At 40.2% G+C, this 27,658-nt stretch overlaps 1 protein-coding gene across 1 annotated transcript in view; it reads left to right on the forward strand.

Annotated features, from left to right (window-relative positions):
* Positions 1-27,658, forward strand: part of LOC115907888 (transcription initiation factor TFIID subunit 4-like) — a 153,339-nt gene that overhangs the window by 97,249 nt on the left and 28,432 nt on the right. Inside the window, 1 exon segment of the mRNA XM_030956090.1 lies at positions 7,231-7,353. Coding sequence (XP_030811950.1) covers positions 7,231-7,353 — 123 coding nt within the window.

Below are 27,658 nucleotides of genomic sequence, written 5' to 3' on the forward strand. Positions count from 1 at the left end.
TGTTAAAAATGTGTGGGTAAGAAAAAAGAAGAAACTCCCTCACCAAAACCCAACAGACAAACACCTTTCACAGTAAAGAAAAATCTTGATCTAGTTCAGCTAGATGTGCAGCCATTGCAAGGGACAGCTGGAGCTTTTACTCACTTGTGGGAGAACACTTGGGAAGGAGCAGCATCCAGCTTTGTACTGAACAAAATTGGATACAATTTGTCAGAGCTGTGAATGTTTAAAAGTCTCACAGAATGTGTTTGGTGCATGACCTGCTGTTACACAGGTGAAACCTCTCTGGTGTGGCATTTTTGCAGCACTTCAGTGCTTGGAGCAGTTCCTTACCAGCCACTGGAGCTGTGCTGGCCCCGAGAGATTTCAGAGCCAGAGCAGGGCTGGGGGACAGCACAGGGCTGCTGCACACACAGGCTGCTTTGCAAGGCTCCCTGAAATTCACTGAGGCACCCATCCTTCTTCATCATTGTCCTGGACTTCATGAGGTTCCTGCCAGCATTTTTAATGAGTTTCATTTTTAATTGCACCTTCTGTTGTGGCCATCTTAGGACATGTGTAATGGTTCCGCATTTCAGGCACTCCTCAGCAGAAAAGATGTTTTTCCAGGGGGTGTAATCAGTGTCTGAGACTGATAGATACATGTTACAGAGCCCTCAATTAAGACAAGTTTTTCTCAGCATATGACTCTGTTATCAGGAATTAAGCCATCCATCGCAAACAGAATTAGGAGGGATTTCCATTGATGCCTATTGGCTAGAAATCAATGCTTAAATCATTGTTTATATGATCTTGCTTTCATCAAACATTTCCGCCATTTAGCACCCTCTGTTGCCAGGTTCCTGCTCGGGGTTCACTGCTGTCTGTCCTCACCCATGAATGCTGTTGATATTTATAGCTTCTGTGGTGCTGGGAGCCTCCTCTCATTTCTCCTTAGGTGGTATTTCTGAGCTAGGTTGGGAATTGTGAGTAGATAAAATGTAGGTCCTGGTGGGCTTGAGTTGGCTCTGTGACTACAGAAACTTACTTTTACAACTTGGCTTCTATTCCCTTATCAAATCCTACATTGGCAGTGTTTAAACATACATGACTACTTCTTTAAGCTCTTTCTTCTTCTTTATCTTCACAATCACCTCTGTGTCTCTGTCACTGGGTTATTTTCCTTCTAGGCCAAAAAACATCCCTGAATTCTGCCTGTAGGCACAGAACCACCTCCTTGACCTTTCTCTCTCTCATGTGATCCCACTCCCTCTTCTCCCTTTAATTTTTGAAGGTATTTATATGTAGACTAAAATTTTTAGGATTTCCAGCTGTCCTCTTACTTTCTGATCATATGGAAGGAAACTGCTCTTAGTCCTTAGCACCTACAGCCCATATCCATATTTTATCTACATCTCTGCTTTAGACAAAGCTCACTTCTCTTTGCCTGGGTTTTGCCTGACAAATGCACAAAACCAAGTGCATTCTTGGTTTTTGGAAATTACTAAACCTAGGTTTCAAGATCTAGTGTTGATACTTCACACAGACATATGGCTGTCTTCCTTGTGGCATATGGCTTGTGGCACTTCTTTCTTAAATACCTAAATGTATCATAACAAATAATGATCCACAGAAAACAAACTGAAATTCTAGAACTTCTCTGGTTAGTTGCACTTTATTAAAGTTGTGAAGTAGTGTTCTTTCTGTGGTTTTAATGCTGTGCCACCATCACAAGAGAATGTCAGTGTTCAAAATAATGCTTTGTCCTTATGGTGTACTTTTCATTAAATGAGAGACCACCCATGCTAAAAATACATTTGGATCTGATAAGGAGTAAGGAATAGTATCTAATTTGTAAGCATTTTTCTTGTATAATATATTGGAATATTTGTGTTTTAGATAAATATTTTTACTTTCAAAAAAGTTAATTGTTGTTAATGAATGTGGTTCTGAATTGAAGCCTTGCTTTCTTCCCAGAGGGCAGAAATTTTAGTATGCTATTGATAAATATATCCATATTATTTGTGATAAAGGCAAGTTAAAGAAAGATTTGCATCAGGAGCCCAATATGAAAATAAGAGTGTGAATGAATACAGCTGTCAAACAGTTGCATCTTGTTAGTTATGTAGTGAGTTAGATTAATTTCTGGTAAATCACGTTAAGTAACAGGAAATTATTTTATCAGGATGTACTGATAGTAACAGGTGCTTAATTTGTTTAAATATCCAGTAATTAGTAACTGGCTTAGTTAGAAGATAAACTGTATTATAGAAACTGGCTGCTCTGTTAGCTTGAAAATGTAATTGATCATGTAAAGTCAGAAGCATAAGTAGTTTTAGTTTTAGAGGTACTTCTAAGAGTAATTTCAGAGCACTGAAGATGGGGACATTCAATTCCTGTTATTCTTAGTGCTGAGAATTCAGAGGGTGGTTACAGTGGAACCAGGTAAGCAAAGCTGGCTGCAAAGTCATTTCCACTTGACCCAGAGGATGTGATTCCAGGGTGCTCTGGGGAGAAGAGCCTCCACAGGCCAGGGTGTGCGTCTGGTGCACAAGGTGCACTGTCCCCTCTTTGGAACCAAAGCCAAGATACCGCTTTTGTAAAAAAATATTTTAAACAGAAATTACAACTGGGGACGGTATTTTTCATGGAAAGGCAGATGATGGGTAGGAAAGAGAGTGGTGCTGGTAATGTGATGTAGGATATGAAGGAACAGAAGTGTGTGACTTGGAAAAAAGATCAAATTTTAATAGGAGTATGAAGAAGCCGGCAATGGTGGGGTGTTGAAGGGTGGTCTGAGATCTTAATAAGGTCTCCTCAAACGTCTTGCTAGTAAGTATCTGTAAACTGCAAAGATGTTTTCTTGTAAGCAGGTTCATGGATAACGTGCAGAGAGGCTCTCCTGTCAGCTGGAATACACTGACCTCTGCAAGCTGAAGGCCTCTGTTGGGAAGCAGTATCAGGATCATAACTCTTCTGATTATTTTTCAATGTAGTTTTTATGATTCTCTGCTTTCAGATGGGCTTTAAAGAAAGCCTAAAAAACCACCAGTGATAATTTATAAAAGATTGCTGAGAATTTGTGCAATACAGTATTTATCAAGTATTTTCAACACTTCAGCCTCTATGTTATAAAACATCAGGATACTGTGATCCCACGATGATGTGTTTGATGTATTAGAAATTTTTTGATCAGCATTCATGAAGGTTACATAAGGTTATTCTTTCCTGCTGTAGTTTACCATGGTGTGTGCTGTTAAACCAGTATCAGGAACCGTGTTGTGTTTCTGTCTGGATCTTTTGTACCTGGCAACATATTCCTTATTTGTATTACAGGAATGTCTGTTCAGCCCACTGGGGCTTGATGACAAGTGAGGCAAGTAGTGGAGGAGGATCCTTGTCTGGAGAACCTGTAGCAGACACAGACAGGCTGGGTGATGTGGGGTGAGAGACACAGGCAGGTGAAGGATGAAGTCTTAGCAGAATTCACCCAGGGTGGGTAGAACAGAGCTCAGCTCCTTTGGCTCTGTCTCTTGAGCCAGCTGTCCTGTCAAGGGATGAATTACAGGTAGTGGAAAATCTTGTGCATTTGTCAAGATTAGTATATGATATCAAGAACCATCTTTAGTTTTTCTCACTGATCAAAAGAGAGAGAACAAAGAACCTGAGGAATAGATGAGTGCAAAGCTTTCTGCAGATTCTTGAAGCTATTCCATAGTTTCTTGGTAAAACCAGTTTGCAGGTTTCAAAGTGAGGGCAAGATTTATCCCACTATGGGGAATTTAGAGAAATGGCACGTTTTGCTTTACAATTTACATGTGCAAAAAAAACTCAACAAGAGGCACTGTGTGCTGATATTCCACGTGGAGACTGCCAGGATACAGTGTAGTACAGGTAGCACAGAGAGCCAAGTAAGTATTAGCTTCCTGTGGGTTTGAAAATGGTGACTTTGGATAAGACACTGATACAATATTCATATAACCTTTGCATAATACTAGTTATCTATCAGACTGTATTTCTGACCTGCACCTCCCAGGAAACGAATACTTACTCCAGTGCAGAATTTCTTATTCTGCAAAGCTTGACAACTTCGTCTGAGATCACTCTAAGCCACTTGGCCCTTGCTTAAATATTCATCAGACTTCTGATAATTGTGATAACCCTTGTAGGCTGGCAAGCAAGGCAAATTAGCAAAAAGATGATTGATCTTTTTTTATATGCAGTTTTATCTTCAACCTTTCCTGGATATATGTTATACTATAGTAATAATTTCTTCTCTAAGGTATTTGCCAGTATCTAGATTTGCACATCTATTTACAGTTGCCTTGAAGCCTCATAATTACAATACAGCTGAAATGTCCATTTTCTTTCCCTGACTACAAATAGGGATCAATGGAATTTTAAATGACTGCTCACGGGCTAGCTTCCGATCATGACCTTTGTAAATGATTAGAGCTCACCACTGTTGCTATCTACCTTGAAAGGGTAAGCGGGCAGCTCTGGCTAACTGGCATTTAATCTGGAAGAGAGCCAAAGATATTTGAGCTAAAAACCTAATATGAGTTGGCAAAGAGAAGTATGTATAGACCTTTGCACTATTATTGAGATATTTTTCTACGTTTCATTTTTGTATTTAGGAAATTCTTTTACCCTCTAGATGAGAGATGTATTTTTAGATAATGTTATACTCAAGGTATGATAATAACTGCGCTTGCAAAATGTATGAAAGCATGAAAGTGTGAAAAATGGGGTTTCAAACTCTAAATGACCATTCAGTCAATTTTCTGAAGAATGTGAAAATTCAAAATGGTTTGGTTTGGAAGGGATCTTTGAGATCATCTTGTTCATCCCTTGCCATGAGCAAGGGATGGGGTTTCAAACTCTTAATGGGGTTTCAAAACAGGGTTTCAAACTCTAAATGACTGAATTCAATTTTCTGAAGAATGTGAAAATATAAAATGGTTTGGTTTGGAAGGGATCTTTGAGATCATCTTGTTCACCCCTTGCCATGAACAGAGACACTCTTTACTGTCCCAGGTTGCTCCGAGCCCTGTCCAGCCTTGGACACTGCCAGGGATGGGGCAGCCACAGCTTCTCTGGGCAGCCTGTGCCAGCAGCTCAGCACCTCCCAGAGAAGGATTTTTTCCTTGTGGCTAATCCACATCCACACTCTCTCAGTGTGAAGCCATTCCCTTATGTCCTGTCACTCCAGGCCCTTGTCCAAAATCCCTGTCTGTCTTTCTTGTCAGCTCCCTTTAGGCACAGGAAAGACCCAGTGAGGTCTTTCTGGGGGTCTTTCTCCAGGTTGAATATTCCCAGTTCCAGCTCACTGCTGTCAGGATGCTGAGGCTGTGCTTGGTCCCAGTGTCCCCATCATGGACAAAGGTGGGAGAGGTGCTGGTGGTGGTTGACAGTGGCTGAACCTGAGCCCAGGTGTGCCCAAGGGGGCAGGAGGCCCGTGGCACCTGGCGTGGATCAGCAGGAGCAGGGCAGCGCCTGCCCCTCTGTGCTGGGCACTGCTGAGGCCACAGCTCGAGTGCTGTGCCCAGCTCTGGTGCCCCTCACTTGCTGCCTCCAGCTCCTGGGTGCTGCCCTCCAGGGCTCTCTGGGTCACCTCCCCTGGCTCTGGGCAGTGCTGGGCCCTGGCACCATCCCCTGGAGCTGGAAACACTCCCTGGCCAGCCTGTGACCAAAGCTGGTCAGGCACAAGTGTGCTGGCTGCCAAATGAATTCATCTGAGAGCTGCCCTGAAAAGAGGCATGAGGTGGATCTGCTTGTTCTGGACAGAGGTGGATGGAGAAAAGAGATTCCATACTGGCACTTTTTTGCTTAAACCTCCTCTCCTTTTAGCATTGGTTGAGATAGTTCAGGCCCTGCTTTTGTGTGCAGATCATGTGTAGGTAATGGCTGAGACACTTCTGTCTCTGCTTGTCAGTTCAGTTTCATTTTAATGAGGAATTGTGCCTGTATCATTCCATGTTTTTATTACCATCCATGAATTTCTCAAGGTGGTGTTCTTCAGTGCACTTCAGCTGCACTGCTGCTGAAGTGGGAACATGAGTGACATCAGTGGGATTAGAAAGGAAGCACCTCTCAGTTTATTGATAGATTTTGCAAACCCAGGGTTTTGAGATGAATAAGAATTATTGCTAAGAGATATGAACGCTTTTATCTAATTAAGATAATATACTGTGTTGCCTAATCAATTATTCTGTGTTGCCTAATCAATTATTCTGTGTTGATCAGAGTATTTATTAAAATATTAGTGTTCCTGGGAATGTGACACTTGTCATTAACACTCTGAAAGAATTACACAGTTTATAGTGAATATGCAGTCTTCCCTCTCTGCTGGCCAGAGAATTTTCTCCTATTTTCTGTAACGTGCTATATTGTTACATAATGCAGCTGGCAGCTGCTTCAAACTGGTCAAATGTATTCTTACCTAAAGCCTAAGCCCAGAAAGCACTTGTAAAGTCAGTTTGTAAAGGTTTTGTGTCAGCATTACCTTTGGCTAGCATTTAGATAGAGATATCTTATTAATTTAGATTTTTTTTAAGAAAACATCAAGTGTGTTTGAAATTCAAAATAAAAATAAGACAAAAAATGAGTTTTTTTTAAAAATTTGAATTGATATTTCAATTCAAATTGGGTTGGTGGTGCCAGAAGAGTGACAGGGAGATGGAAAATCAGGCAGGTGTGTTCCTGCATCCTAAACCAAGGGCTGGGTGGTGGAACCACACTGGGATGGAGACTCAGTCCTGGTTTCTCAGGGCTGGGGAAGTTTCTAGCTTATAACTCAGCCCAGCTTAGCTCTCCCTTCCCAAAAAAAGAGGATTTTCCTGCCTGACCATCCTTCCTGCCATTGGAAAATCCTCCAGAAGTGCAGCACAGGCTGGACTGGGAGAGGTGTTGGTTAGAACACCAATGTGACTGATAGGATATTCTTCATATCAGTCATAAGCTAGAGATGTGTAGTTAGTATATAGTACTTGCTAGGGCAGTTTTTAATGAAAAGAATAGTGTTTTTGGAAAGAGTTGAGATATTTGGAAGCAGAAATCCTGTGAAAAGTCACAAGAACTTCAGTACCTTCATTGTTGCTCCATGACCAGGCTGCTGGAATAGTACTGGGAGCAGTAAAGTGCTCTCAGGGATTGCTCACGTGTGGCTTCACCTCATGCTTGCAGGTCTGAAGATAACTTTTAGATAACGCAAGAGAATCAAACTAAAGAGATTTCTTTCCTGTGTGGCAGATGCAGCAGCAGGAGCTGGCCCAGATGAGGCAGAGGGATGCCAACCTGACGGCGCTGGCAGCCATCGGCCCCCGCAAGAAACGGAAGCTGGATGCTCCTGGGCTGCTCACCATAGGAGGAGAGGTAAGTGTGCACCCAGAGCAGGGGAAAGCACTCCTGCACAGCCTCCCAGGAGCAGCTGGGGCTGCTCCTGCTGCTGCTGGCAGGGAAGTGGGTCATTTGGAAATGCACATCAGCACGGGAGCCCAGCTTGGCTTGCCACAGTTAAAATGGCATATCTCCTTATAGTTGTATTTTCAAATGTGAGCTTTCAGCAGGTCATTAAAGAATGTTTTTAAAATAGTTAAATGTGAAGTGTAGGTCTTAAAGTGTTCACTGCCTTTATATCTGTTTTCTCCTCTGCATAATCTGAAAAAACCCAAAAAGAGTAGGCAATGAAAGAAGTATCTGACAAAACATAACTGTGGTCTTGCTTACAGTTTGAACCAGAGCTTGTAGTAATACCAGTGTGGGTTTGTGATAAATATATGTCCAAGGTGAATGTCAAGGTGTTCCCCACCACTACAAAGATGAGTATATAACCATGCTAAATTGTAATTTCCTTAAGAATACTGTGCTCTAGAAATAGGATCACATTCATTAGCATGGTTCTCCTGATATTTTATGTGGAGAAGCAGCTGTGCTACACAATAAATGCCAAATTGTCCAAAGCCTGATCTGTATTAAGCAAGGTGGAGAGCCAGGGTGATGTGGTTGCAGTGCTGTGGGTGGCTCTGTCAGAGCACTGTGCTGTTTGGTACAGATACACTTGGGCTGCTTTTCCTTCTGCTGAGTCTGCCCACGCAGTGGAGTCAGAGGAATTCTCCCTATTACATGCCTGTTCTGAGGAAAATGCAAACATTTTGTTTTGAATAGCTAAACTAACAGTTTTGGCTCAGACATTTGACTGTCTAAATGCCAGGCATTTCCAAAGGCCTTTTTGTTTCCCATTTTGGATAGCTTTTATCTGACTTCTCTCTCTTTTCCTGTGCTAAGATTAGTGCTAGGGAATTAGCTGAGCTAGGAACAGAAGTGGATCCTGTTTATACTCTAAAATTGACTTAGGACTTCAGATACGTAGGAGGTGCTCCCTGTTTCTGGTAAAATTTGTTTCAGACTGAGGGAGTTTCTCAGGTTTTGTGTTGTCATGTTATTATTCCCTTCCTTTCAGTCTCCCTCCTTTATCTTACATTCAGTGAAGAATTCTGTTCTCCCCCACATGCACCTGCAGCAAATCTCACAGCAACAGGCCCAAAGGAGCTTTCATTAGAAGCCTGGCTGGGTGGTCGTAGCTTTTGCTTTCCTTCATTTAAAAATAATTTGAACCTTCTAATAATATGTGGATCCCTTCAGATTTTAACACTTCACCAAAGGAATATTTTATCCTAAGGAACAGAATTTAATTTAAATTTAGACAGTTACATTTTGATTTAATTGTCTGTTGTCCCTTTAAAAAATTATTCTTTTGTAAGTATTAATAATTTGATGAACAAAATTGTGGTCACCTTCAGTGAGTGAAGCATTTTAGTCAGAGCTCTATATCTGAATGGATTATGATGAACAGCTTCCCTCTCTCTCTAGAAGCTTCTTATTCTCTTGCTGCAGTGCTTCAAGGAAAAATAAAGGTCTGGGGCAAATTCCAAAGGCTTCTGGTTATTTTTGCTTCCTTTTACTGCTCTCCTAGCCCAAATTTTGCTGAACAAGTCCATTGTTCCATTGGCAAACTCTCCTTGAAGTTTTTGCCGATCCATGGATTTCCTGGAGCCATGAGCTGTGTGCCAGTTCAGATGGAACTGCTCCCATCCCTCTTCTCCTAGCTTCAAACCATCCTGGCCAGCTGATAGAGATGGCTGGCTAGAAGCTGATTTCAAGGCCTTGGAAGCTGGATCTGCATTATTCCATGTCTTTTGTAGGGAATAGGACCTAAAGTGCTGCAGAAGCTGTGTCACACAGCTTGGCTCCTAGAAACTCCCTTTCTGCTATTCTTCTGAGCTTATTAGGGCTGCTATGCAGAAATAAACTCAACTCCTCCAAAATGTTTCCCTGTAAAAATGTACTGGAATTTTGTATTATGTGTCTAAGACTGTCTAATATCTCTTCTTTGGGTTTCTGGTTATAAACATCATTAGGTCCCAACAACCCCTGAGCCCAATTCCACCTTCAAATATCCAACCTCCTGTATGGTCTAGGACACTGATTTCTCCCAGCAATTTCTAAGCTGCTTAAAAGCCCTTGCTACTGATAATCTCTGCTTGCAAGGTCTGATTTGGCCAGAGCTTTTTTGGACTGTTTTTGGCTCTGTTTTTGGTCAAAGTACAGTTTTTACGTTGAAGTTGCTCATCTCCTCATTAATATTTTTGAATTACATGTCTGCTTTTGTTGCAGCTGAGACCCTGCATGTTTACTGATCCAAAGAGATGTCATTTACAAATCATCCCACCCTGGCATGTTCCTTTATTTTCCCTTTTCTGAACTAACTCTTGTTTGACACTTTACTTGGTTGCATTGGCCATTTTCCAGTGAGCAGTGCTGGATTTCAGTCCAGCTTCTTGGTTTAACAGGAATACTAAGAATTTATTTTTGGAAATTGGATCTTTTAAATCACACCCTTTTCATCTGAGCAGGAGGCTAATTTAGGAGTAGTGACGGATATTCTACTGAAGACAAGAAGTTGATGGAAAAGATTAGTATTTCTGTTATTTAAGTACTGGTTTTTAGCTAGAAAGAAACAATTCTTCTACAGCTTTTGGAAATGTGAAAAAACTTGTGTTAATAACTGTAAGTATTTTCTACCAGCACTTTGTTTGAGAGTATTTTCTTTAAACTTTTTTCTCTGTCTCACATTGCCAGAGCTCATTTGGATTTCTTTGCTTGTTTTCAAGCCATAGCTAAATAGACCTTTTTTTTTGGATGACAGGATTATTATAAATTATCAAGACCAGGCCCATCATTGCTGGACTGGCTAATTTTTTTTTACTACTTTTACCTGGGGACATGGAAGATCAGCAGTTTTGGAGTGAGGTTATTTTTACATGCTTTTTTTGTTTGTTTTTTTTTAATTTGCTTCTATGTGCAACCATGTTAAAAATGCCTTTCCAAAACATGGGAACCATATTTTGTAAAACAATGGATGAGCAGGGGCTTGGTGTTGCCAAATAACACTGCTGCCAAGTGAGTGAGTGGTTTCAGACCACAAACACAGAGTGGGCTCACGGCACTGCCCCATCCCCATCCCTGCATTCCTGCCCTTCCCTTGGCTCTGGCACCCTGGCCTGACCCACCTCATTTGATAAACAGGAAGGAAACTGATCTAACAGCATAAAAATTGAATAGTTCCTGCTTGCTTGTTGAGGTAGTTTGGCCTAGAGCCCATTGAACACTGGAAAAGGACCTTACAGCCAGACAGAGACAGCAAATGTGAGATCACCTGCGCTTCATTCGCTGCCTTTTCAGTGCCTTTCGTGTCTGCTCGTATTTTACATGATCTGCTAGAAACACAGCTGCCTCTGTGCAGCCAGCAGCTCATCAGAAATTCAGCCTGCTTATCATGATAATGTGCTTTAGATCAAGAGGGAAGGAGAAGAGATAAAGAGAAGAGAGATACCTTTGGAAAGATTCAGCTTCTCTGCCTGGCAGACTTGAAAATACTGCATTTGTGGAATTTTTTAGGGGCTTTTCCATTTCTTTAGTAATACTAGACAAAAATTATTGGAAAATATCTTCTCAAGTCACAGTTTTTTGGAATTCAGCCTTATTTAGTATTATTACCATTCCTATTACTATTCCTATTACTATTATTATATCAGTGTGATTATCTAGTTAGGTATCTAAGGATCCTGACCTACGTTATGTGCTTAGCAGCAGTGCTGCCCAGCTCTGATCTGTGCTGTGGTCCTGTGATGCTCAGCAGTTGGTGACACAAACATTCAGGACAGTAAACCCTGAAGTTCTTCAGTTAGCATCCCTAAGCACCTTTAATGTCAGATTAAATATAAGGTTTGGGTTGCTTTTTTTAACCTTAGTTGCTTTTTGATTGATTTTGAATCTATTCAGTTAACACTTCCAGTGGTTTTTTTTTCTTGAATTATAAGGCTTCTAAGAGTTAGAATTAAAATTTTGCTTTGTTTATGAAGTAGATATTTGCATGTAATTGTAAGAGTTGGAGCTTTAAAAAAAGGATTAGCCATTGCAAGACTAGGTCAGGTGGCTTTACAAGCTAAATATTTGAGTACTGCTAAGGTGGCATGAATGCAGAATTTTCATACTTTCAAGTCCCTCATTTCTTATTATGGAATTAAAGTGTGGAGGTTAAATACAAGTATTTTTCTGTATTTAATAATAATAATTAAATGATTTGGCTTTTCATCAAGACCTATGGCTAGTATCCCAAAATACATAAATACAGAGTATATGTTTGAAATATCCGAGGGTATAATTTGTTTAAATATCAAGTGAAAGCCCTCTCCTGGTACTTGCTGGCACAGATGGTTTTTGAATACTGAGCTTCCAAAGGCAGCTTCAGGGCTAGTTCAGTGAATCACTGCTTATTGAACACAGTCATTTTAGGGATAAGAAAAAGCCCTGTTCTTCACACAGCAGCAGAGCAGTCATCTTAAAAATATTCTGCAAACTATCCCAAACACCATCTTTCAAAATGTGCAGGACCATATGTTGGGCCAGTGCTCAAGGGAGATCTGATACCCTGGGTGTTTTCTCATCCACTATATTCCAGCCATTGTAATAGTCAAGAAAGATAATGTTCTTGCAGATATGGAAAGTCCCACAACTAACAGTGACAACAGAGATGTTTTGTGTAGAGAAAAGCTAATTACTGAAGTGATTGTGAGGTGGATTTTGGGTCCGAGGCACCATATTTTTTTATTAAATTAATCTTTCAGATGGTATAATTTGAGTATTTTAAAGCTGTTTTCATGTTTAGGTTTTGTACAAAACATGATTAAGATTCTGGTTCAAGACATTGAAATCTGTGTTGTACCAGAGGCAGACGTAGAGAAAGTGACTTAATGTTACTGTGTGTTAGGTCTTGACACTTCAGTAACTCCTGATTTCTAAGTGGAAATGTAAGGATGGATTCAGGATTTTGTGGGAAGCACTTGGGTATGTGCTGTAGTTGGAAAAAAGTACTTTTGACTGCAGTCTCTTTTTGGTTATGCAGTATTGAATGTGATTCATTTCACCATTTCAGCTGACATTCTCACCTCATGCTTGGGTTATCCATGGACATTTCAACAACACCTGCAATTATTCCTCAAATCCATTGTCAATATTTTAACAATGTTAAGAAGATATCAGGGTACTAGGTAATTTTGTCTTGGAATGAGTTAGACATGAGCTGTCTCTTGGAAAACCTGGCCTTGTTTCCTTCCTTTCTTGCCCTTTTAAGCCATAAGGGATGTGTGGTGTGTCCTGCAGTAGTCTCTGTTACAGGAGGGCTGTGCCTTGGCTTCTGCCCAGAGTTTCTACTCAGTGAGTATCACCCACTTCAGAAGGTCAGGAATCAGCCAATATATGAGACATAACTGCTCCTGACAGACCCAAAGAACTAGAGCCAAGGAATTGTCTTTTATTTTGGGGAAAAACACCAGTCATCAGCACTGAGGTTCTCTGGGCAAATCTTTAGGCTATTCCATCACCTTTCTGGAGCTAAAGTTTTATTTTATGGCATCCACTTTCAAAGGTCCTTGGAACAACTTGTTCAACAGCTCAGGTCTCAGCTTGGTCATCCTGTAGGGTTGGCTCTTGATAAATTACTTTTTATTTAAAGTGGTCAGATATGTTTAGAAAGCACTGGAATCTAAATCACTTTACACTGTTAAACTTGAGTTATATGGAAGAGATACAATGGAGCAGAACACCTTTTGCAAGCATTTATAGATCAAGAAGTTAAAGTTTGCTTTTTGTGCTTTTTAAGCCTGTAGACTAAGAGCAGAACAGGAGGAAATTTTATGATTTGTTGTATCATTACCTTTTCAAGCACTCTTTGCTCCATGTCTCATTGACATGATAGAATGCAGTGTTCTCTCAGACCTGTTTTGGTGCAGGATGTCACTGCTGCTGACAGTTATGATTTCATTTGAGGTATCCCAAAACTATCACTTTAATTTATGGGTTTGAATTTTCAAGGAGACAGAGGAAAGGAGTCTGTCCTTACATTTTTAAAAATTACATGCATACTACTTTATAAATCTTTGAAAATCCCAAGTTTGGCTTCAACTTCTCTTTTACTTCTGTTTTGTTTTACTTCCTGTTTTCAAACTTAAATCAGTATTAAAATAGTTCACCATAAACATGTTGATATCTATTTCAAAAGCAGTAGTTTGAAACCCTCTATAGATGATATCCTAATTAGTAATTGCACCTTTTCCTTATTCTTAAATGAATGATACTTCAATTTAAAAATCAATTGCCCCAGTGATGAGTTTTCATTTTTAAAAATTTAATTCAAACTGTGTATTAGCCCATGATAACACAAACTGGGTTTTTTTAGACTTCTGGTTTTATTTTGTGAAACAAAACTTCCAACATTAATGCTCCTTACAGACTTAGCAGTAAAACTAGGAAGACATTGAAGATGATGGATGATGCAGTGTTTACATTGATGATTAATAATCGTGGCTGGGAGTGAATGTGTAGAAATACATTTCTGTGCCTGTTGCAAACAGGCAGGAATACAGGCAGTGAGTCAGGAGAACATTTTTGCATGGATCTCAGTTCACAGGAGGAAAAAGCCAGGCAGCAATGCAAGAAAATAGCAAGTGGGCTCTGTGCCAGGTAAAACATTCTTTTTTACTAGCAGAACAGGTTTGCATGCTGTGTGTATTCCTTTGATCTATGGAACACAAAATATTCTGACAGAGGTTCAATGATATTAATAATTTTTCCTTATTGGCCAAGACAAATTTGATTTTTACTTCCTTTGGAGATGGAAGTTGGTCCCACCTGACTGCATGATGTTGATGTAGCATGCAGGCGGAGACCGTGAGAGCATTTTTTTCTCTGCTTCTCAAAGATTTCTACTGCATTCTTTCTTAAATAGTTTTTTGTTCTGCTTTTTTATTAATAGAAATAAAAATCTTCCTCCATGGTTATAAAAAAAAATTACTACATTTTTAAGAGAAAATTGTATCAATATGGTAATAATAAATACAATTGTTTTATTTATGGATACCTTGTAAATACAGTGTGTGCAGCTTATTAGCATGGAAAATGAGAACTTGGCACAAAGATGTCTGAGTAGCTAAGAGTTCATCCATTATTTGTCAATCCCTATGGAGCTCTACTGCTATTCCTGTGTTTTTCTTGCAAAAAGCTACCTTGAGGATGTGTGGGGACAGAGGGTATATGAGTTTGCATTTTGGGATTTTGGGAATTAGTTTTGACTTGAGTTTTTCTGTGTTTTCAGTTGTTTTCTCTCTGTCTTCCTGATTTTCAGACACTGAAGGATAGAATCTATTTTGTAGTCTCTGTTTTTCTGATGCTTATAACTACAGATTTTTTCCTTCTTCTGGCTAAGTAAAACTGGTAAGACAAAGAGAAGGCATGGAAGGTCCAGCAGAGGGTTTGCCCATCGACTTTAGAAGGTGAGGCCCAAGGTGCTGTGACAATTTTAGATGTCAGTGAAAATAATTTTTAAAACCTGACCAGAAAATTTTCAAGGTGTAACTTTTCAACCTGTACATGGGAAGATTAATAGCTGTATCTTAAGGTGGCAATGTTTCCCATTGAAGTCATTCTTCCCTAGAGCAGTCAAATGAATCATCAAATAGATTAATTTCCTTCTGCTTCAGTCCTATTCAGTGAAAGGTAAATTTTGTGGGATAATCTTTTTCCTCTTTTTCTAAAATATTTTTTAGTGAAGTTTAGGTTTGGAAAAAGTCTTAGGAACTTAAAATGTATTAAGATGCACATTTTTTTTTATTTTATAGCAATGGCTATGCCCCCCTCTGCAGTGGCACTGTGCATTTTGTACAGCTGAGTGTGATCTGTTGATAAAAAACTATGACTTCTTATATTAAAAAGAAAACAAAACAAAAGCCCGACAGATAAACATTTCATTCAGAACTTGCTCTCTTATTATATGTTCAAAAAATTGTCCCTTCATTTTCAGTAGTGAAATTGAAACAAGCTTAGTGTGTAAGAAAGAGAAATGAAAAGAGGCCTTTCATGGTTTCCTTTTACCATGTGCAAGTCTTCCAAGATTTTGCTGTAAGTCAGAATGTTTTTATGAGTGCTTAATATGTGCATATCATATGTATATCTGTGCAAAGATGTAAAGGCAGGTCCCTATTACAGGCTTCATAAGTGATGTCATCATGAAATGACACAGTATCAGCAGTTTGTGGTGCAGGCAAATTTATTTTGCTGTTCAAGGAACATGATGCATTTTAATCCCTGTGATCTGTTCTAAATTGTAAGAGTATTTGGAGCAAATACTTGTTTCATTTGGAAAGGAATGCTCACCCTTCTTTTTCTCATGTTGACCAGTCTCCTACTCTCTGCACTCCTCCTCCAGAATTTGGCTGAAATTTGCCAACAATAAAATTCAAAGGTGGAGCTCAAATATTTAAATTTTGAGCTGAAACAAGCTTTTCAGCTTTGTTAAGAGCTGTTCACAGATAATGGAACAGTGTGCTTTGCACATCCTTCCTTTGTAGGAGTGATGGCAAAGTGGGTCCTGTTTGGCCACATTCATGAGAAGTTGAGCGTTGGAGCTCCAAACCTGCAAGGACATGTGCACATGCTTAACTTTAGCAGAGTGCTGAGTTTGTTTGAAGTCAGTAATGTGCCTCGTGTAGAACATTAATTACCTGCAATAAGCTTTTGTTGGAGCACTGTGTTCCTGTCAATCTCCCTGTGCTTCCCTCTGCATGAGCTCGGCTTTGCTAATCCCTCACTGGTTCTGGTGTAGGAAAACATTTTATTTTCTATATTTCCTTCTGTAGTAAAACCAGGGGTTTCTGTCTAGCAATTGTCATATTGCATGTTTTTGGAAAGTCTCGTGCTTATTTGACCATGGAAGTCTTTGGGACTAATCAGTGTGTGTTAAATGCAGGTTCATGAAGTTTCCCAACGTGTCTTGGATATTACAGGCAGTATTTTGCTTTCAATGAAATAATTCAGTAAAAACAGCTAATAGGGGGATCTTCATCTTGGTGTTCCTTTTGTTACATACTCTGTTCTAGTGAATGACTAGGAAAAAAGGGGGGTTTTTGTTTTTGTTTTGCCTGGAGTCAAACAGGAGCATGCTGGTTAAAGGGATTCTGTGGGGGCTGGAGAGAGCCTGAGGGAACTCAGAGAGACATCTACCACCAGCAGCTTGTCTGTTCTAGCTAATTATAGCTGGGGTACTGTTTACTTTAGTGGTGTACTCCTTATTTATTAGTTACTTGGTTACTGCTTGCCTTCAAGTTACAGGCTGGCAGCCAGTTCCTGCAGGGGAGGTGCAATAGGGAGGGAAGGGCATCGGGCAGAACTGCAGCTCCCCGACCTTGGCAACATTTCTGAGGCTGCTGGAGTTTGGGATTTTTTTTAATGCTGGCAACCAGAGAGATGGTCAAAAAGAGAGAAGTTAAAAAATAGCGACAACTTAAGGAAATGTTTCACCATCTATAAGGACTGTGGTGATAAAATTATCATGAGTGTCTTCATGACTTGTAAGTCAGACTTGGGTTTTTTCCCCTCCTTCTCCTCCTGTCTTTGGAGAAAAATCTGGCTTTTTTGGCCCACGTGAAGTTACAATGATTTGCATAAAATTCCAGTCTTTATAGCTTTTTAACCAGTGTGAGTTTGTGGGGTTCTGGAGTTAGTTTCATGGGGTAGTTTTGCTAACAAGTTACAGATCACTTTTCCCAGCATGACTGAATATACACACAGACATTTCACAGCATTAACTAAAACTAAGTTAAATTATTACAAAACTTGGGTGTAGAAACCATGGGCCTCTTAGGAGTCCCAGTCTTTAAGAGTCAGACCTCTGGACTGTTGAACCACTTTGGGAATTCTTACCCTACCTCACCCTCCAGCTTTTCTGGTGAGCTTTGAGCTGGCCTGTGGATGAGGTGTCTGAAGGAGGTAGAGCAGTGGACCTATTTTCACTGGCTTTTGTTATTTTGTTTATAGTATTCTTGGTTTAATAATTATCTCAGCGAACAAAAGGGCAGAGAGCAGCAGTGTTGTATGGGAAGGCAAATGAGGAGAATGATGAGGTTTTCTGCAGCTGTGTTTGAGAAAGTAGAAGATATCATAAATAGTGATTTCTGTGCTGTAGCAGCATGAAAATAGTGTTGGTCCACGCTATAGTTTAATTAAGAGAGGGGATAATTCTCCAGTCTTTTTGAGCATGACACGCTCTTGCCAAGACAGGAGTCTAACAACAGCTGAACTTCTGCATGATGCACCAATTACTGAACAATTTAGAGGAAGCTCTGCCAGGAGAATGAGCAAAAAGTTCCATTAAAAAAAGCAGAGTTCCTATCTGCAAAGGAGAAGGAGGAATACAAGGAGCACAACAGGTTAAACAGCCTTGGCCAAGGAAGTGATTACCCCTAGGCAGAGCAGCATCTCTAATCAGTGGTAGTGGTATGAACTCTGAGGGGAGGGAAGTTCAGGCTGGTGCTCTCATGTAACATTAAAAAGGACAAGCAGTCTGTCAGGGGAAACAGTCGTTGGTGTGGGATTTCTTCTCTTGATCAAAAGGACAGCAGCACTGCAGCCTGCTCTGTCTGTAGGGGAGGTGTTGGCAGAGGGCATTTTTTTCCCAGGCCATATCAGTGGCCTGTGGTACATTTTTCCTAATCCATAAAAGATGCCACCTGCATTTCTCTCCTTTGCAGGCTTTTGTTAATCACTTCATTTTCTCTTTTTGTTTTGTTTTCATTTTTATGCTATTACAATTTTTAAAAAAGCAAATTTAGGAAACACCTCTACAAAGCAAAAAATGAGCTACATCTAATGGGCTTGAAAAATGTGCCTAGTGCTTGTCTGCAAAGCCAAACTGACTTTTCTCATCTCTGTAAGTAATTTTTATGAACAGCATTCAGTTTCAGTACCTTGAAACTCAATTGAAGGAGGGAAGGGGAAACAAATTGCACTCTGCACAAGCTTGCCTCCTGCGCCTGGACACCACTGACAGCCATAGGTGTGTTGCATTTTGGTAAAACTTGCATTGCCACAAAATTCTTTGAGCAGAAGTTTTTACCTTCAGCTGTGTAGCTGCATTGAGATGGGATAAATTTGATGCTGCTGCTGACTTAGCTTTTACCTTACTAAGTAACAGAACAATGAAGAACTGCAGGTGCTGGTCCCTGGTGTTCTTGTCAGCTGTGCAGGTAGTCAAAGTAATAATAATTTGCCAGTGATGTTAAGAGCAAACATACATCAAAATTTCAAGTATTCTTTTCAAAATATTTCTTAAATAACTTAGAACCAGTATGGAAGGGTTTCCAGAAGAAAATTAGAAGGTAGGTTTTCTCTCTCTAAAGAAATAAATAAAGATTGCATATTTGGAAGTATTTGACATCATGTCTTATGTCTGGATTGAGAATCCAGAAGAAGAATTATTTTATTTACTTCAAGAAGAAGTATTAGCCTGAATCTTCAGTTAGTTGTTTTTTAATATTGTGAACTGTTCCTTATTTTAAGGAGCTTAACTGTACTGGGACATGTTCTCTGGCTTCTCCTGGTTGAAGACAAGAAGTAATACAACAGGTGATTTAATTCCAGCACAGATCATTAATTTTCAGTTTTGAGTGTCCAAATCTCTTAAGCAATAGTGCATTATTTTAGAAAATTCCTAATGAAGAGCATCTGGAGTAAAGTCTCAAAGTACAGGACAGAGTCAGTTGTTGTCCTGACTCTGGTCTCTGCATTACCAAGTCTGGGTGTGTACATTGTGTATTTCAGTGTGATGTCTGCCCACTCTGCAGCAATTAGTGGAAATTACAAATGTTTAATGAGCATTTTAATGCTTTTCAGTTGATATTGTTGATAGGTACTGAGGGCTCCAATGTTCCAAGTGTCTTCAGAATTCTCTACCTTGGTCTATTTTGTGGCCCATGAGTAGATATTATTCACATCTAGTATTTATTTTAGCTATAGTGATTAATACTTCAGTTTGACCTATTGGGGTTTCTTTTCTACAGTGCCATATATAAAAAAATGTAATGCAATCCATAATTCAGCTTGTGCAGCCTATGTTGGGCTGTAAATCCTGCTTGGTCTGCAGTCAAATGCATTTCTTATATTACCTCTACTGGGAGGCAAGATTTTGTGGGCTTCATACAACTTCTAAAAAGTTATATATTGCCTTTTATCCTGGTGGTGATGAAGACCAGTTACTTTTTAACATAATTTCCTATATTTTGGCCCTTACTCTCTGGGTATTATATACTGCTGTGGTAAATTTATTAAGTTTTACTGGATGTGTGTGTGGGAGTTAGCAAAGCTATGTTTCTCTTTGTGTAACTGTTTTTCCAACTACAGATTCTGCAAAATTAGATTTTTGTTTGTCATATTTAAATGATGAGTTTAACGTAAGCCTTTTAATTTAAAAATAATTTTTAATGAGGCAGTATCATCTGTAACTTCTGAGTTATTTAATTAGTGCATATACTGAGATTCATTGTTTTTCAAATTAAATGTGTAATCCTATAAACCTTAACAATAATTGTAGTTTTTAAGAGTTTCAGGGAGGTATTTTTAACTCCAGCATTCAATTGTTTTATGTAAGTAGCTCCTTTATGAAAACTTCAGATTTGTGCTGAATTTCTGATACAACTTTTCTTTGGAAGAAGACCCAAGAGCAGCTCATGAGTAGCTTTTTGTGCCCTCTCCCTGCCCAGACAAAGGCACTGCCCTGTCCCTGCTGGGATGGGTGTCCTGTTAATCCTGACCCTGTCCCTGCTGGGATGGCTGTCCTATTAATCCTGACCCTGTCCCTGCTGGGATGGGTGTCCCATAGATCCCTGAGCCCTGTCCCTGCTGGGATGGGTGTCCTGTTAATCCCTGAGCCCTGTCCCTGCTGGGATGGCTGTCCTGTTGATCCCTGAGCCCTGTCCCTGCTGGGATGGGTGTCCCTGTTGATCCCTGAGCCCTGTCCCTGCTGGGATGGCTGTCCCTGTTAATCCTGACCATGTCCCTGCTGGGATGGCTGTCCTTTAATCCCTGAGCCCTGTCCCTGCTGGGATGGGTGTCCCATGGATCCCTGAGCCCTGTCCCTGCTGGGATGGGTGTCCTGTTAATCCCTGAGCCCTGTCCCTGCTGGGATGGGTGTCCCATGGATCCCTGAGCCCTGTCCCTGCTCTGTCCCTGCTGGGATGGCTGTCCCATTGATCAGACAGCCCCCCCAGGCTCAGAGCTGACACCCAACCCCAGGTGCCCATCAGAGAACCCCCTTGTGCCTGGGCTGTACCTCTGGTGGGAATTGTTCTCCCAGCTCTGATAACAGGACACTTCTGGCTGCCTGTGCTGGATCATGCTGACGTTTGGGACACAGATCCATGAGAAGCATGTCACGGTGACAGAGCACTGCAGCAGTCATGCTTTGTCTCAGTTGATGGGGGAGTTGCAGCACACAGGGTAATTCGTGTTGACAGTAAGAACTTGCAGATAGGCAGCCTAAAATGGGGAAATCATTATAGAAATTTATTTAACTGGTTGAGTGGCCATAGCAGATTGGTTGAGCCAGCCAAATCTGAAGACTGTGAGGGTGCTTTCTGCTCTTCTGCTTTTTTTTTTTTTTTTTAAGATTAATTTTGGGCTTGTTAATATATATCTTTGGAACATGTTTATATACTTGGAACATTTTTAAGCCTTTGAATATTTATGCTAATAGCAACGTTAATAGTAATTGATAAAATATTATGTATATATTTTCATCTCTGTTCAGACAACAAGTTTTGTTGTCATGGTTAAATTTTGGGAAAAAATACTGAAAAGAAGGCAGTCATGTAATTGAAAATAAATAAATTGAATTTTTCTTTGCATTTCATTCTCTTTAGAAGAATGTGCTAGCAATTTAGCAAATAATATCGTTTCACAACTTGTTTTAATTAATTCACAAACATTTTTTCGATTACTTGTTATTTTGTGGTTTTAAATCTCTTATCTGTGACAAAAATCAGAATTTTATTTACAGATAAAGATGAGGAACTGCCTTAAGTGTTTAAACAACGCTCTTCATTAAAGAATCTATTTTTGAGTTACATTTCCTTTTTTTCTTTTAGAAGTGACGTTTTGCAGGCTGATCTCATACTTTCCCCACAACCACAGTAAATTCTCCTGCTAGGTATTACTGCAGCATAATTTTGCCTAATTAAAAGAGAGATGTGACAACCTGGGTCCACAAGTGTAATGCAGGGGCATCCCTAAGTGAAGAACAAGAGGGATGACATTTTGTCGCTGCATTTTGTTTGCCGGCAGTGCCAGCTCCTTTTGCCAAAGTGTGACAGTCTAAGCTGTCTTCCTGCAGTTTTTGTTCATGCAGGACAGTGCTGGGTTTGAATGAGACAGGGAAGCCTGTTGGTCTGGCAATATTTGTAATGCATTATTATTTTTCTCCAAAGCCCCTGATGCCACAGCCAACCCTGTGTATTTATTATTACAGGCAGCTGGCTCTGAGAAAGAGACCTGGGAGCACCTTCTCTTCTTGACTTTAACCAAACCCTAACCAGTCACCCACATTTATATATTTCCTTAGAACTTAATTTCAACAAGTTTTACTCATACCCTCTAGGATCTCCATAATACAATTCTGTAGGTACAGCAAATTCCTCACATCGCCGTTAGCAGCAGAGCACAGGCGTGTTACAGACTGAGCACCAGAGACCTAAGTCTGCAGAGAGATGTATGCTTTGAGTATTATCCACATTAAAAAAGAGATATCCCAAACTTTGCATTTAAAAATATTTCTCTGAAGAGTCTCCTTTGGTGTAAATGCTGATGTGTGCTGGCATTAATGGTTGTGTGGAGAGCGCTCCCGAGCCTGCTAGGGTGGGAATTCTTCCATTGTCAGTCTGGCTCTGCTTCCATCTGTGCCTCACTCTAGCTAGCTTTATCTCATGTGCTCTTATCTTGTTCATTGCTATTCATAACCCATAGTTTGTGAAGATGGGCCTTTATTCCTAAGAAATATTTGCCAAGTTCCTTGTTCCTTTATGTAAAGGAACAATAAATACTATTTGAACATATATACCTTTGATTTGTTTTCATTCCCAGTTTAATTATGCATTGTGTATTTTAGACACATATGCCAGATTCTTGTCTTACATTAATTTGCCTTTGCATGTTAACAAGCACAAAAGGCAAGCAAGCAAAAGCAGAATCACTGTGCAGGAACCATCTCTGTGCAGTGATAGCCCTGCTTCAGGAGAAGGCAGCAGCCAGGTGCTTCTCAGCTTCTGGATCATTTCAGGAAATTGTCTCCAAATATGTAGAAGCTGGCAAGTTGTCAGCTGTATGAGAAAAGAGATCTCTGACATTTGGCTCCACTCCTCTCTTCTCCTTTTATTCCCCAAACTCCTGCTGTGTTCAGCTGGGGAGAAAAGAGGCTGGTTGTGTAGTTAGGCTGTGGTAAGCAAGTGGAGAGCACAAACTGTGGTTTTTTCTGGTAACTGGTGTAAATCCTGTCAGCTGGAACTGGGGTGTTCCAAACCTCTCCCTTTAGTTTTTCTGGCTGTGGAGTTGAGCTGAGCTATGTGATAGTAAGGGAGAAGTAATTACTAAAAATTCTCAAAGCAAATGGAAGTGCAAGGATCTGGGATTGATGTTCTGATATGCTGCTGCACAGGTACTGTTTAAGGTTACCACTTCTGATTGAAGTCTCTTTTTCCTTTGTATGAAAGCAGCATAATTAATCAGGCTGTAATGAATTCAGTTACTGCTAGTTTGTCACCTGAAGAGAGAAGTTACCAGAGCAGGCTGAAATCCAACTGAAAATATGGTCACATTTAGTATTTAAAGAGCTCTTTTAACATGTGTAGTGTAACAGTAGGCACCTTGTGGTTAGGCTGGGAAATGTGTGTTGTATGGTTTGAAATACACCTCCAAAAATAAGTGAAAGATGATAGGAAATTCTCTTGCAAATTTTAAATTAAAAAAATACTGTTCTACAATGCATTTTACAGGTTGGCAAAGGAATGTGTCATTCTAGATAAGGAGTTTGCAGCTCAAAATGTTTCCTGATTTGTATATTTAGTTTTGTTTTTAATAACAAAAATCTCAGATTGTTTCAGTGTGAAAGTTACGTCAAGTACAATCTGTGCCCTCAAAATCAAGAATCACCAAACAAACCAGTGTTTTGGCTTGTGGTTTAGGTTGTTACTCTTGGTGATCACTTACAAGTGTTATTTGAACAAAGGTGATGGTTTTGGTGCTGTGCACAGTTTAGGTTATCATTACTGTTTGTGCTGTTTTCAGATGGCAGTGCTGTTTGAATCCTGTCTGTAGTACAATAGGAAAAATCCATGGGTATGTTTGTTGAAAAAAAATCCAAGAAATAAAAATCAGATGCTATGCATTGCTTTATTTGCTTAGGTGATTTTAAAAATGCTTTTTATTTATATTTCTGAGGGGGATGATATTTTAGCAGTGCCTGTTTTCTGGGGCTTCAGAAGGAGTGTGCCAGTGCCAGGACTGCTGTGGTTGGCACCGTGGGTGGCTGGGGAGGTCCCTGCCATGGTGTGTGCCAGGCACTCAGTGGGGGCAAAGCCAGCTGGGCCATGGTGCCCGTGTGAGCAGGGTGGGGCTGGCCCTGCCCCAGTGAATCGGGGCAGATCCAGGATAATGACTGCAGCAGGGGGCACAGAGCCCTTCATCTGCACAGCTGGATCCAGAGAGAACATCTGTCTGTACTCTTAGACTCGACACTTCTGTTAGTACTGGGGGCTGTATTTGCATTTGTTAGATTATTTTGGTAACAGTTCTTCCCCGTCTCTAGTGTTCCATTTCTTTCCATAATCCCCTCTCACAGCAAAATCAGTATTGGCAATTCAGAAGAAACAGAACAATTACTTTCATGTAAGCCTTTAACAATTATTAACTTTCCTATACTTTCCCAGCAATGGTTATATGTGTAAGTCTCAGTAAAGAGCAGCTGTGGAATGAAAATAAAGGAATTACACAAAGAAGCTGTTTTGCTGTGCTGAGGTTGCCGTGGAGGAGCTGTGTGTGAACTCCCTCCTCGGGCCAGAGCTGGGGAGAAGGAGCCCATGTGCCCGTATTCCTGGGATATTTCAGTCAGGAAGCTCCTCTCTGTGCCTGTGAGAAGTGGATGGATGATGGGAGGGCAGGATATTTGAATTTACAGGCTAATGCACACTTGACCATAACTGAGTTGATTATAATCATTCTTTTAATAATTTAATGACAACATAAAGAACACAGGGAGGAGAGGCTTGCATTCAGAAAAGCTGTGTTGGAAAGGAGCAGTCTTGGTATCTGTGAAGCTTCCCTGCTTACTCCTATTCATGTCTTTCCCTTTTCTTATATGTTCCCTATATGCTTCAGAAAAACAAATCTTGTAAACATTTGCTCAGTTTTGGCATAGAATAATAAAGCAGACAAGTGTCACATGAATGATTGTGACACTTGTACAAATGTCTGTGGGCTCAAAAAAGACAGGCAAATTATGTTTTGACCCATTAACTATAGCTGTCTTAGGTAGGAAAAAAATGCCAATTTATCTAAATACTTAACTCAGGCATGTACTTCAGACTTAAAAATTTTGCAGAATCATAGCTTTTAAGATTAACAGTTTGCATATTAAAAGCATGTCAAGATGCATCATCGTTCCAGCTTCGCTTTACTGAGAAATCACAGTTTGGGTGCATGGCAGGCAGGAAAATCAAGCTGGGTGTTTTCATTCCCCTTCAAACTGATCCAGACCATCCTTTTGCCATTCCTACATTCATCCACTTAGTCATAATACTGTGGAAAAGAGAAGGATGAAGGCTTTGGCTATGTCATTCTTTGGCATTATCAACTTCCCAGATTTCCTTTCAACTTGTCACAATGTCAGGATTCTGGGGTGGTTGTAAGAAGTTCTTTACAGCATGGTGAATACATCTGACTCCCCATAAATGAATGTGAGCCTGGCTGTGGGACTCAGATGGGATGCTGCAAATAATTTATTTTGTCATTTTAATTTTGATAAGTTTTTTGTAAAAGCTCCTGGACTGTGTAAATTTTGCCATGTCTCAAAATAATTCCAATTTATCATTATTTCCTTTCTAGTGTAGGTATTTCTGTAGTTACATACCCCCTTGAAGCCTGATACCACATGAATTTTTTTAGCCTTGTTTTGTAGCTTTTTGCTATGAGGATCATTCAGTACCTGTGTGTTGCAGTGGCTCAAGATTCCCACCCTCTGCCTTTGTTCCTGTCCTCTTCCTTATATGTTCCTTACCTTAGCTTTCTCTACATACAGAGAAAAAATTAAACCAAGACAAATTATTTTAGAGCTGGAGTTCATTTTTCAGATTTGAGACCTCACTTGTGGAGCAGTTTTTGAAATTTGTATTAATGTTAATGAATTCTCTGCTGCTTGGTTTTGGTTATGTAGTTGATAATATGGTAATACGTAATACATCTCAAGAATTTTGGACAAACAATGAAAGTTTTAAGTATTCTCTTAATTTGAGCATTGTAATGGGTCCTCAACGTGCAACCTTTTATTAATGAGAATATTTTGGAGCAGGCTGAGCAGTCTGTGGCAAGTAATAAACAGACTGAATGCACGTTTGTGTAGACCTCTTTAATGGGAACGAGGAAATGAGGTTGGATGTGCTTAGCTAGGAGATAAAAAGCCCATCTAAGTTAAAAGGCATAATAGGAGTAAAAAAGTGAGACACAGTTTTAGACTGAAATGAGACTGAAGATTTGGCAGATTAGATTTGCCTTAAGTCTATGATAGTTAAAATAACCCCATTTAAAATTTTGAAACTGTAATTTACATGTTCCTTTATTATTATTCAGATTAATACTAAAAGGGCAGAAGTCATCCAAGGAACTTATGCATTAATTTTCTTCCCTTTCACTATTCTGCAGATTTGTTTCAAAATATTATTCTAGTACCTTGAATTTTGTTGCTATTTTTTGTTTTGACAAGTTTTCTTTCTGACTGTCTATTAATGCTACTGAGAAATAAAGATGCTTTTACAAAATGCTTTCAAGCACAAAAGGAGATGGTTTTCAAGAGATTATTTTACATATTTACATATTTTACCTTAAGCATTTTGTAGTCACTGCCTACTGGTGAATGTATCAGATTTTTACACACACTTTCAAAATGAACCAGTTTTGCTTCTAAGCCATTGCAAAGGGAGGAAATGAATTCTAACTTTTTTCACTTCATTTTCACATCCTCACATTTCCTTATTTCACATGGTTTAAAACAAAATGCCTCCAGCATTATTTTTCCTTTCTCAAGAGCAAAGTGAATGTGACTTTTCTAAGGGGGTCACAGGATGCCTCTGAGGCCTGTGGGTGTTACTGGACTGCTGCCTGCTTTCAGCTTAACTGAAGGGCTTGTCATAGTTTTCATCTCCTAAGAAATTAGCCCTAGGTGCTGGCCAGAAGCAGGAGAAGGCAGCATTATGAGTCCCACGCTGGTTATTTCCCACTGACATCAAATCCTGAGGTTTTTAAATTAATCCTGCACAAAGACAACCCTTCATTTTGGTGCCAGTTTGAAATTAGACTGCAATAATGACCTTTTAAAGATGTCTAGTTGTTAAGATAACCCCCTGTTGAAAGCTGAGGGTGGCTCTTGCACCCCGTGCTGCTCAGCCCTTCCCGAGCCGCGGCCGCACGTCGCGCCAAGGTGCCATGGCCACTGCCCTGACCTGTGTGGCCACCAGACCTGTGTGACCACCAGCCCTGGCAGGCAGAGCTGGGGGAGCCCACGGAGCCCCAGAGCTCCCCAGAGGCAGACAAAGGCTCTTTGTGGAGTTCCAGAGGCAGATTTGTTACACACTGGCAATAGGAGGCTGCACAAAAGGCACCGACTTGGCCATCAGAAGTGAATCCTTGGGTTGGGGTGGGTTGAAAGCATACCCTCTATGCTCATACCTTCTGTCTTGGTTTGGAAAGACAGGAGTCTGCTAAGGAAGGCAGGAGCCTCCCCTGAAATGGAGAATGTAAACTTTCCCCACCCCTCCAAATTGCTATAAATTTTAAATTAAGGGGCTCTCAGGCAAAAATATGGGAGCAGGAAATAACAGTTCCTTAATAGGGAAGAAAAAATAAAGGATAAAATAAACAATGCAGTCCACTAGAACAACACTGACAGACTCAGAGCACAACCTGACACCCTGTGGGTCAGGGTGTTGGTGGCAATCCCATTGGAATTGTGGCTGCAGCCCTCCAGTCAGGG

This window comes from Camarhynchus parvulus, chromosome 11 (genome assembly GCF_901933205.1).
Source record: "Camarhynchus parvulus chromosome 11, STF_HiC, whole genome shotgun sequence".
Classification (NCBI taxonomy): Eukaryota; Metazoa; Chordata; class Aves; order Passeriformes; family Thraupidae; genus Camarhynchus; species Camarhynchus parvulus.